Source organism: Cetorhinus maximus, chromosome 2, assembly GCF_964194155.1.
Source record: "Cetorhinus maximus chromosome 2, sCetMax3.hap1.1, whole genome shotgun sequence".
Taxonomy (NCBI): Eukaryota; Metazoa; Chordata; class Chondrichthyes; order Lamniformes; family Cetorhinidae; genus Cetorhinus; species Cetorhinus maximus.
The window spans coordinates 38,188,348-38,200,624 of record NC_135880.1 but is presented as its reverse complement, the minus strand read 5'-3'; the positions used below and the strand labels follow the sequence as shown (position 1 = coordinate 38,200,624).

At 42.3% G+C, this 12,277-nt stretch overlaps 1 protein-coding gene across 1 annotated transcript in view; it reads left to right on the top strand.

Annotated features, from left to right (window-relative positions):
- pde8b (phosphodiesterase 8B) overlaps positions 1 to 12,277 on the top strand; it is a 298,830-nt gene that overhangs the window by 255,691 nt on the left and 30,862 nt on the right. Inside the window, exons 16-18 of the mRNA XM_078563415.1 lie at positions 1,408 to 1,479; positions 5,822 to 5,957; positions 10,546 to 10,744. Of these exons, the coding sequence (XP_078419541.1) occupies positions 1,408 to 1,479; positions 5,822 to 5,957; positions 10,546 to 10,744 (407 nt within the window). The remainder of the gene's footprint in view (positions 1 to 1,407; positions 1,480 to 5,821; positions 5,958 to 10,545; positions 10,745 to 12,277) is intronic.

The window sequence follows — 12,277 nt, the reverse complement described above, 5'->3', positions numbered from 1 at the left end:
TCTCCTACTGAAACTTCGACCACCTGTCCGGGTTCATTCCCTAATACCAGGTCCAGTATTGCCCCTTCCCTAGTTGGACTATCTACATATTGTCTCAGGAAGCCCTCCTGGATGCACCTTACAAATTCCGCACCATCCCAACCCCTAGCACTAAGTGATTCCCAGTCAATATAGGGAAAGTTACTTGCTACTATAACACTGGAAGAAATGTTTGATGTTGTGCTTAGCTGTCGCTGCGACAATTTCTTCATTTCTCTTTGCCCCTCTGATAACCAACATTCACTCTAATTTATCTTTTAGAGTGCAGAAGCGATTTATTCCCCAGGGTACTATGATTTGTACATTGTGTCTCTTTACTGGATCCTTTAAGAATGGCAGGTCAAGATAGCATTGCCTCATGTCGCCTACTTGACAGGCTGAGTGAAGAACCAGTCATGTATCAGATCTCTCAACTGTGATTCTAAAGAACTTGAATTTTTCCAGTTTGTATTAGGCTGTTTAAAGTCTCCTGTTAGAATAACTTTGCTATTCTAAAATAGCCTTCATATTGTTTCCTTGTGCAAACTGTACTCCTCTTTTGCCAACCTGCTCGTCTATCACATTCTCATAATATTAGCCGCAAATTTTTGCATTGTGATCTCCTGTAGCTAAATTTTCAGAGGGCTGAGTGCAGTGGGACAAGGAGGTAAAACTGCTAGTCAGTCGGAGTGCTGTACTGTCAGACGTACCATCTTTCTGATGAGACATTAAACCCAGGCCCCATCTGCCCTTTCAGGTGGCTATAAACATCCCATGGCATCATGTTCTCAGAACATTCGGTCAATTTTATGAATTCATGCTCCTGCTTTAAGCTCCTCTCCCCCCCCTCCCCCCCTCACATCCAACCCCTCACCAGGCCTCCTGATCTTAAATGGATCTCTCATGTCTTCTCCATTTCTGAAGCTGCCTCCCAGAAGCTTATCTTCTTTCAAACTAATATGGAACTAGTGCCTTAGGGCTGTTTAAGTACTTAAGGCAATATTACGTATAAAAGAGTCAGTAGGAGGTGTGCAAAAGAGGTCTGGCCTTTGGGTAATATGCTCAATTCTGGTCCTGTGTTGAATAGACTTTGGACCCACTGAGTTCAAACCCGGATTAGTTCCTCATTCCATGATATGTTAGCCAGAGGAAGTGATTGAAACGCCTACTGTAGGGTGATTTAAAATCTATTGAATGACTTCTTGCTGAGAATTGAATGTTTCCCGACAGTAATTCAGTTATTGGAGCCGTAAAACAGCCTGCTTCAAATTTTTTATGAGTAATGTGGAAAACTCATACAGAACAGAGTGTTGTTGGGTAATGTCACTTAATAATACAGTCAACTTGTAGGCGTGACTACATTATCCTGTTTTTCATTGTGTTACATAGCTTACCGGCAAACTGAGAAGTCAGCGGTACCACTATGGACGTCTCTTGATGGACAAATTGAAGAAGAACCAGGTACCTTTACAACAAATGGGGTTCCTTTTATTTTTAAATTAATTTCCAGAAATTGCCTTAATTTTCCTTCTCTTTTAGGTCTTCCAATCCAATGTACTACTTTGCAACTGAGCAGGCAATATTGCACGTAAAAGAGTGGAAGTGTGCAAGAGTAGTTTGGGTTCAGATTGTTCTCTTCTCCCTGTGGGGAAGGACCTTCTTCCCACTCAGCCCTCTCCCTAGCAGCCAAGCACCGGGATCTAGATCTCCCCATATGTGAAGTTGTAAGCACAATTCTACTCGATATCACCAGGAGTTGCAGTGCATTAGTAAATCATTCAGGGCCAGAGGCAGTGTACTGTGCTAATAATGAAGGGAACAAGTATAGTCACTTGCACCATCCAAGGCAGCCGCATGTATTAAGCAAATGGTGCTAGCCAGCCACCATTACTATAACAACAACAACAACTTGTGTTTATATAGCACCTTTAACATAATAAAATGGCCCAAGGTGCTTCAGAGGATCATTATAAAGCAAGATTTGACATCAAGCCACTTGAGGAGACATTAGGGCAAATGGTCAATGAAGAATCCTGCTTTGGACACCATGAAGTAGGCTTCGTAGTGTTGAGTATGTTAACAGCAGGTCTTTATTAACAACTCATAACTATGTACATATTTACAATAGAGGGCACAGGTATGGAACTGACTCCATTCTAGACTCCATTCTCTGTCCATCTCTAGACTGACCCTGGCACTGGGTCATGTGCCTTCTTCCATCACTGTGTGGCAGTACTGCACTCAGTCCCATATTGACCCTTTATGTACCAGACCCTACTACTTCAGCTAAAAGGTTGGTCAAAGAGGTGGGTTTTAAGGAGCATCTTAAAGGAGGAAAGCAAGGTAGAGAGGCAGAGAGGTGTAGGGAGGGAATTCCAGGGCTTAGGGCCGAGGCAACAGAAGGCACAGCCACCAATGGTGGAGCAATTAAAATTGGAATGCTCAACAGGCCAGAACTAGATCAGCGCAGATGTCTCAGACGGTTGTAGGGCTTGAGGAGATTACACAGATAGCTAGGGGCAAAGCCAATGGGGGATTTGAAAACAAGGATGAGAATTTTAAAATCAAGACGTTGCTTGACTGGGAGCCAATATAGATCAGTGAACTCAGAGGTAAATAGGTGAACAGGGCTTGGTATGATTAAGGATCCAGGCAGCAGAGTTTTGGATGATGTCATGTTTACAGACGGTGGGATGTGAGAGACCAGCAAGGAGTGCATTGGGACAGTCAAGTCTGGTGGTAACAAAGGCATGGATGAGTTAGGGTTTCAGCAGCAAATGAGCCGAGGCAGGGGCGATGTCTCACAATGTTTCAGAGGTGGAAATAGGCAGTCTTAGTGATTACCGTAGGTTTCAGCTACAAAGTGTCATTTATAACATTTTGAGTGCACCAACTGTTTCAGTCAGTTCGGCACTAATCCTGCACTTACCCATTTGAAAAGCTCAGTTGATTTCAGACAATGTTGGGTCTTCAAGCAGTTTCAATCAGCTGCTCGGAACTCATTAAATACAATTAACTCAGTGATGACATTCAAGATGCAACCGCTAACAATTAGGAGAGGCAGTGGGTAAGTGAGATTCCCTGCATGCTTTTTGAAAAAACTGTTGGTAATTTACCTTTTGTGGTTTTATATGCACCGTATCGAGGGGGGAAATTGGGTGAACACCAATGCCCCCAATATAGGCAGTGTGGACTGTCCTTCTTTCTTATGCAAAATGAGCAGGATGTCGGTACTCTGGGATATCTATATATATGCTTTTCATAAAAACTTTTCTGAGAAGGGTCTAAATTAACCTCAGGCAAGAAGGGCCAAATTACCTGCTCCTCAGCTTCAAATATCTGTGGCTGGAAAAATTCCTTAGAGCTGTTCCCACTCTGCTAGCATTACATTTCTGAGAGTGAAGCAGAAACCCAGCTTTCAAAGGAACGCCATGGAGCGGGAGCAGATCCAAGGAGTTTTCCAGCCACTTTTCCTGAAGTTTCATGTTTCTTCCTATATGAGGCTGAGTGACAGATGTAATTCTTTTGTATCTTGATTTGTTTCATTGCTTTTAATTAGGACCACACCCACGTGGCCTGGCATCTCCTTACAAGGTTGCATGGAGAACAGATGACACAGTTACAAAAACTGCACTGAAACACATTTGTCATTGACAAATGGGGTCGTGATTAAAAATTAGGATAATGCCCTTTTAATTTGAAGCTGAGCCACACACACCAGCAAAGTCCCAGGGCCGTTCCCTGGGCTGTGTTAACTTAGCAGATTGTAGCCGAGGTGCAGATAGAATTGTCGCAATACACCTCAGTGTCCCTGAGTTAGGGAAGCCAATATCAGTCAAGGTTCCTGCTCTTTCATTTTCAGTGAGTCCTGCTGGAAAGGTGCATGTGTGAATATCAGGAGGACAAAATTGGGCTTAATTGCGGAGCATCCAGAGTGGAATGGCCTGCTGAAACTTCAGAACCAACCAGCCTTCTCTCAATGAACCTTCGGTGTTTTTACTTACGAATAGGTAATTCTCACCCAATGTTCCCTTATATAAACATCTGAGAGAGGCAAAGAAGTAGATTTTTTTTAAAACTCTAGGCTGATTCATGGACTCACGTCAGTGACCATGAAGTATGTTCCCAACTTCCCACCGACTTCTTGTACTCAGTGTTCTTAGCCACAGCAAGGAACTCATACAGCCCTTTTTTGAATTATTGCAATAAATCCACACTCAGTTCTCAAGTTTAGAAAGGGTGTTTTTACAGAGGTTTGACCACTAGACAGTCCCCTCGATGAGAAACAAGGTAATATTTTTCGATTAACACTCAGCTGTGAAAACATTTATTACTTGATTACATGGTATTGTCTTTCAGTACAGATCAGCTCAGTGATAGAAATTGAGAATTGAAAAGAAAACGTATAAAGAACGAAGATTTGGTACCAAAAAACGTTTTTGAAATATGCAGAACAACTGCACAGTTTCATTATTTTTTGCATATGTGTCAGAAAGATATTAACTATAGTGTGACAGTGATATGGAGTGGTTGCCGCTATAGCACAAGTAATATCTTGTCAGTTTACATGTTAAGATGTCTTTAAGGACAAGTTGGCTGCATAGTGCCCTCCATGCGTCTCAAATTGTGGCAAAAATAATTTTCTTCCCATGTTATCACAGCATATTAAAAAAAAATCATGGTGTAATTTTCCAATGCCTACATCACCAAAACCATAGCTGGGCAATATTAGCTCTTGTTCTATTCTTTCCTCGTATCTCAAGCATAATTTCTGATGTCGATGTGAGGAATTTGTAATGGCAGTGGTGGTCACCAAGTCGCATTTGGCCTAATATTCTACTCTGTGCAATATGCCTGGGGTAAGGATTCAGCCCCAGAGCAAAACTGGTGACTTCAAGATTGGTAGATTGCACATTATTGATGCACACTTGTACAAAGCCCAGGACCCCAGAGGTCAACATCATGCTGTTTTGATTCTCGGATTGGTTCAATAATGGGAATGGTCTGTAGATTTGAAGTGGAATCCCTATCCTATTTGGTGTGGTGTTTTTGACTGGGAGCAGGGCGGTGAACTTTATTGGTGCTCTAGGTACCAGTAATGTTAAGGGAATGATTCTAGCCCATTTTTAGCTGCTAGGGGGAAGATTTCCTCTTGTCACTGTGCTTTAATGACATCATAAATATAACAGGGAGATTTCAGAATATTATTTCTGGTGAATTTGCAAATGGTCTTTTTATTAATGATCTTACAGTGTTCCAAGGAAAACAAATGTAGGGATGCTTCCAGAAATACTTCAGACGCCACTAACTCTTCACGAGCAGAAGAAATTGGCCCTCTTGATGTCAAGAGAAATTTGAAAATCAGAGGGGGCGCAATGGAGCTGTGCTCACAACTCCTGTCACCCGGTTTCAGAAGGAGTGGGAGAGGCCTGGAAGCAACTTGTCTGCCTGACCTCTGGGCGAGATGAATGATTTCGAGGAACTTGAGATAAGGGAAGAAAAATAAAATATAAACCAATTTGCCGCCCCCAATCCAGGGAATGAAAGCTGGCTTAATAACAGATCCCAACAAGTTGATGGTGACCATATTGACGCCTGTGCACCATTGGAGAATATATCCAATGTTGTGATAAATGTTCAGTCTGTGTTGGAGGGCCCACATCCAGCTCCAGCAGATAGTTCAGAAGCAGTTTTAGTATGGGTACTGCTCGTAAAATGCCTTTATTTCCCAATGTAGTGTGTTCGATATAAATACACTATGTATAGGTGTGTGCTCCGTTGTTCCTTTTCTTTATTCTGACAGACCTGCAACAAAGTCACAGCCATCTTGCCATTCCAGTCACCCTTAGCGATGCGCCGCCTCATGTAGCAGAATTGCTTGATACTGAAGAAAGCTGGGACTTTAATATTTTTGAGCTTGAGACTATAACTAACAAAAGGTGGGTGCCAGTCTTGAATTGTGTTTCCCTGTAGACTAAATACTTTGGCTTACCTTAAATTACATGTTGGTCATGTAATAAGTATATACAATCCAATCTTTTCATTGATGATTTGGCACTAAATGGTTTCCAATTAAGAGGGAATAGAAAGTGCTTTTCCTCAGATAATATTCTTTCATTTATTCATTTTCTGAAACTTTTTAGCATAAGTAATCTTATTCATTGTTGCTGTATGATTGTCTTTAATTATGGACTTTTAACTTCAATGGAGTATTTAATTACATTGTTTACCTTTTCATTGAAAATTTTGGTGGACTTGCCTTCAGTAGTATAGCTATCAAGTACCGTTCTTTCTGTTAGTTGTCTTTACAAAAAACATAAAATCAGGTTAAAAAAGTAATATTTTCCATGTGGAAAGACGGTGTCACTAATAACTCGTGTGCGTACACTCATTCACTTGGGAATAAACTCTGCTCCCAGTGTAAACTGAAATTTCACTGCTTAACAATAATGATTACGCTTCAAAAGTACCTAACTGACTGTAAGATGCTTTGGGAATTCCTGAGGATGTGAAAGGCACTATATAAATGCAGGGTTTTCTCTTAAGATGAAAGGGAAAATAAAGATGAGTAAACAGTTGAGTAGAAAACAAACCAAAACATCTGCCATTTTAACGCTACTGAGTATTTACCTCCCATCATAATCAGCAGAAAGGCAATGCAAAAATACATATGAATGGCTGTGAAGTTGAAAATGACCATCCCAGACACTAGTAAAATTACCATGGCAGAAACGACCATCCCAGACACTAGTAAAATTATCATTGCAGACATGATCATCCCAGACACTAGTAAAATTACCATTGCAGACACGACCATCCCAGACACTAGTAAAATTACCATTGCAGACACGACCATCCCAGACACTAGTAAAATTACCATTGTAGACACGACCATCCCAGACACTAGTAAAATTACCATTGCAGACACGACCATCCCAGACACTAGTAAAATTACCATTGCAGACACGAGTATCCCAGACCCTAGTAAAATTACCATTGCAGACACGACCATCCCAGATACTAGTAAAATTACCATTGCAGACACGACCATCCCAGACACTAGTAAAATTACCATTGTAGACATGACATGTAAAATGACTATCCCAGACATCATCGCAAAGAGACACATTAAACAAAGGCTAGGCAGGCAGGAGCAGAAAATTTGGAGAGCCAGCCAAAAGTCCATTGACTTTGGGCGGCAGAGGGAATCCTGGCCAGCAGGGGGGGGCTGGAAAATCCTGGCCAAAGTCTCAAGAGATTCAAAGCTCAGAAAGTTCGGAATATTTCGGGATTTGGCAAGTCTGTTCATTTTCAGGTGGGATTCCATAATATCATGATTAGGGGCAATTGAAAAATCAGGAAAATCTGCAAAAACAGAAAACAACAAAAAAATGTAATTAAAAACAATGGGGCAGTGGTTTAAATTAATCTCCTGGCCAACAAGTCAATATTCTCCTGTGATGGAGGAGATTAGATCGGCCCACTGCTTTTTACGTGGATATAAGATGAAATAGTTGATGATGGAAATTTGGAATCATGTCAACCTTCCAAAGCAGTCTTGGCAATGCAATACCTGAGCCAAGAGGCCCATGCTACCCCTTAATGCTTGACCCTGCAAGTCAATGTGTAAGAGCCCTGGCTAAACAAGCAGCAGGAAGCTTACCACTGGTCTATGAAGTTGGACTGTTGTAGTTGATTTAACATTAGCTATCATTTGGGAGACCCTAAACCCAGGCGACACCAATGTGCACCGTAGGCCTCTGAACTTAAGTAGGCAGGGAAAGTGAATGTCTTCTTTATTGTGTAAGTAACCTTAACCTGCATTTATACAGAAACACAGCCTGTGTGGTTCTCTGTAGCTTGTTTTGGAAGCCACTAAATATTGAGTTTTTATGGCACCTTTAAAAATAAAAATCTCCTGCCAATCCTAGACTTAGATGTAAATCCAGTTCAGATGAATCATTCGGATCAGAGGATTGAGCTATGAGAAAAAAACAAAAGAAATTGAAGAACAGCAATTGTGAGGCAGCTTTATAGCGATCTGTAAGGTTTTCATTTTTCATAGGAAGGTAAATGCAGAAAACTGCTTCAAACAAAACCATAAGAAGGCAAAGGGACACAGGTTCAAGCTAGTAAAAGCAAATTTTGGACTGACATATGGAAGTTATTTTTATTCAAAGATTGAGCAATACATGATAGTAGAGAAACAAGGGAAAGAATTTAGCGTCCCTGACACAGATTCTGCCCACAGGTTGGAGAACCGGTGGGAAATGTGTGTCGCTTCTGTGGGGGATGCCTAACCAAATTAAGTGCCTCTCAAGCATGTTGGGTCTTCCCTGTGATCTGTGACCCTGGGGGTGGAAATCCTTCCCCCCAAGAGCTGCCAGCCAATCAGAGGCAGGCAGCTCTCCATTGCTGGCAGCGGTGGCTGCTGCTGGTAATGCTGCAGGGGCTTGGCCAGGGATCCTCGCTGGATCACTGGACTCAGTTAAGTTAGGGTGTGATGGGGAACACAGGGAGAGGGTTGTGGGAGAGCAAGGGACAAGTGAGTCAGAGGCAAGGGCTTTCAGCGTACCCAACCGTTCCGGAGGCAGGTCCCTCGATTGGGCACACAGTGTCAGACAATGAGGCATCTTCCCTCCGGTCGGCCACTGGCTAACCTGACAGGATTTTCTGGGCAGCCTTCAGGAGGCATGGGAAAGCTGTGTGATTTCCATTTAGTCCCTGAGCCACCACTAAATACCAGTGCACTCAGGGCTAATTGGTGCCAATTGGCTCATTAATGAGCCTAATTTACATCCCGCCATGAGCGGGCGAGTTTCCCACACAGGTGCCTTTCTGCCTCTGACTTAATGGTGGGAGGTTTTCCTGCCAATGGGAGACTGACAGACAGCTTCTCCAGCGAATACGTGGGCCTGGTCACCAAGTTTCCCACCACAAAGGGACTGGGTTATATTCCACACCCAAGGAGTGTAGAATCATTTAAGAAGCATTTGGATATATTAGTTGAAATATGGCAGATGAGGGGTTTTTTTTTCTGTATGAAAGAACCAGAATGGGGTAAATGGCCTTCCCAGTGTATCAGCATCTCATGACAGTGTAAATGTCTCCTGTCTGATAGTTATTAAAGATCCTTAGAGAAATTGACGAGTGTTCCTTCAGTCCTCATGCAGATAAATATACATCACAAGGCTGTAGTTCATTTGGCACTAGTTTATTGATATCCAGTGAAACCAGAAAGATGACTGGTGTGTTAAATGGGTGTCAACTGGTGCATAGTGGGTGCACTCATGAGCTTTGAGTTAAGGCATATACACAAACCTATTGAGCAGAGTAGAGGAAATGTCACATTACATTTAACCTGTGCTGTTCCTGTACTGACATACTGTAAGTATGCATTCCTCATGAACTGCCCTACCCTGTGAAATTTTCAAAGCCTTGGAGATCTGTTTTCTCCCCAGGCCATTTAAAGGCTGTGTTTGGTCATGTTATTTGGTAATTAGAGTTGCAGCTCAGGTGGCTGGATGGCTGGGTGAGTGGTGCCAACAGTGTGGGTTTGATTCCTGTACCAGCTGAAGTCATCCATGAAGGCCCTGCCTTCTCACCCTCACCCCTCACCTGAGGTGTGGTGACCCTCAGATTAAACTCACCACCAATCGTCTCTCTAAGGCGACTTCCAATTCTTCAGGGTTGCCAACCCTCCAGAACTGGCCTGGAGTCTCCAGGAATTAAAAATCAATTTCCAGACACTGCTGTGTGCAACCCTGGAGAAAAAAAATCAATGGGACATTTAAAAAAGATTGTTTTTTTTTTCCTTTTCTTTGAACATTTCTCTTTACCAGATATAAAAATATTGAAAATGGAGGGTAAAGGCTGTTTAGCTGACAGTCAAGAATCATCCAATTGGGTAATGATTCTCTTTGCTTTCCAATTGGTGTAGGAAGGCAGTACGTCACAAGGATGGATGTGTTGGCTGACTAATGGCTGGAGCGTGGGGGAAAGTCATGTGATGAAACCTCCAGGAATATATTTAATCACAGTTGGCAAACCTATTGGTAAATGTTCTTCCTCTGATGGCTGCTGACATCGCTGAATAGCAGTTATCATTTAATTAAAGCAAATAGCCTCAAAAGTGTATATATAAATTCCCCATTCCATATCTTAGCTCTTGTATTTTGAGGAGCTATAACAACAGATAGGACAGCTTCTGCATTGAATTCCAATTTAGCTGGCTGCTAACATTGTGCAGGCAAATTCCATCAATAAACATTGATTGCCAATAGGGGGTTGTATTACATTGCTAAGTAACAAAACAATGACAGATACACAAAATTAAAAATGCTTGCAGAGCTAATATGGGAACATTCAGAAAGCAAGTAATTCAAACAAGTTGTCTTTAGTAAATTGATACATTTTTACATAAAATTCAGCTGAGCTGTTGAAGCAGAAATTGTAATCAATATTAAATGGATGCTAATGAGTTAGTTGCTAACCGCTTTATAAACAATCCTTTTTGTTTCATTTTAGGCCATTGCTCTACCTTGGTTTAAAAATCTTAACGCAGTTTGGAGTATGTGAAATTTTAAACTGTTCAGAAAAGACTCTAAGATCATGGCTGCAGCTCATAGAGACCAATTATCATGCATCAAATTCGTACCACAATTCAACACATGCAGCTGATGTATTGCACGCCACAGCATATTTCCTGCGAAAGGATCGAGTCAAGGTAAATCTTTATACTTACTGATTAAGTACACTGGGATCTTAAAACTTTGTTACGATGGACAACAATGGAACCAGAGAAGCATTTTGACTTCGTTTCTACAATACACAATCAAGACATTTAAATGACTACCTTCCTGCATTTTATATTTCTTTGGATGGCATAATTTAACACAGTAATTACTGATTATTTTGACTTTGGCTACACTAAATCACTAAAGTTGCCACTTGTGACCCAGTGTGCTCTGGTAAGATGACTGGACATTTGGTGCGGAGATGGATGGAGACAAAACAATGCTTGTCTCAGGGTAGAAATCAGTGTCATGTAACTTCAGTTAGCTGGACAAAGAGGGCATGGGAGGAGTCATAGGACCCAAGTACGCCTTATAATGTGGGGAGAAAGCTGACAGTCATACGCCTTAGTAAAGTTTGATTTTTTTTTTCATTTACATATAAATCAGAATCTTTGATCAACAGAATATTTAGTTTGTTAGCAGCATTGTTCCTTTGGTCAGAGAGAATTTATTTTCCGTTGTAAAGACTAATGAGCTAAAAATTAATTTCCTCCCATGTTCAGGGCAGGTGTTGCTATTTGTGATCTTCTCACGCCTGATCCTGTTGAGGCAGGCAGCATGCACACTTCATGCTGATCCTCATTTGCCTGATTCAGGTGTTCAACTGGGTGCGTCATGCTGCATGTCTGCCTGAATGCTCAAGAGGCTGAGCAATTTACATGGCTAGCGCGTGTTCCAGCTGACCTGCACCGCTTAAAGGTAGCCTGGCTCCCTAGAAGGGGAGCTGCATTGAGTACAAGGAAGCTGCCTTTGACCACCAGTAGTGCAAATGGTTGCAATGAGAAGCTGAAAAAGCTATGTTTCTGTTGGGGGGGGCGGCCAGGAAGCCCACTAGGAACACCCATCTAAAGGAAAGAACAGGTCATCAGCAGAGTCTAGTCCGGAGAACATGGCAGCAGTGCCACAAGCCGGTCAATAACCTCATGCAGCTGGTCAAGGTCTTCAAAAGGCATCTGACACCCACGAAACCACCAATCTCTCAAGCTGCTTATTGCACCACAGCCCCATCACTCACCCATCAGCAGTCCTTAGCAGTCAGAACTCAGGCCTATCATTCAGATGCTTCATCTCACCCTCACATGTACACCTTCCAATGTTGTAAACCTTACACCCATCTCTCGCAGCCTCCACAAACTATTCAGCTGTGGAGGGCATATCACCCAAACAGAGTGCAATACAATCACTGACATTCTTCCCTTTCTTTTGCAGGACGAGGTCATACGCAATCATAGAGAGCAGAGCAGAACCAGCAGGGTACAGGTACACCTGCATCACCTGAGCCCTATGCAGGAGATTATGTTCTGCATCATGGGCTGGCTGCGACAGAGCCTGGGGCATCTGCCATTCTTGAAAACATTGATGCGATGGTACCTTCTGCCCTTTCTCAGCCCCCAGCTCACCCTCAACTTGTTCTCTGGCATGAAGTGCAAGCTGCAAACGGTGTGACCATGGACCTCTTGCTT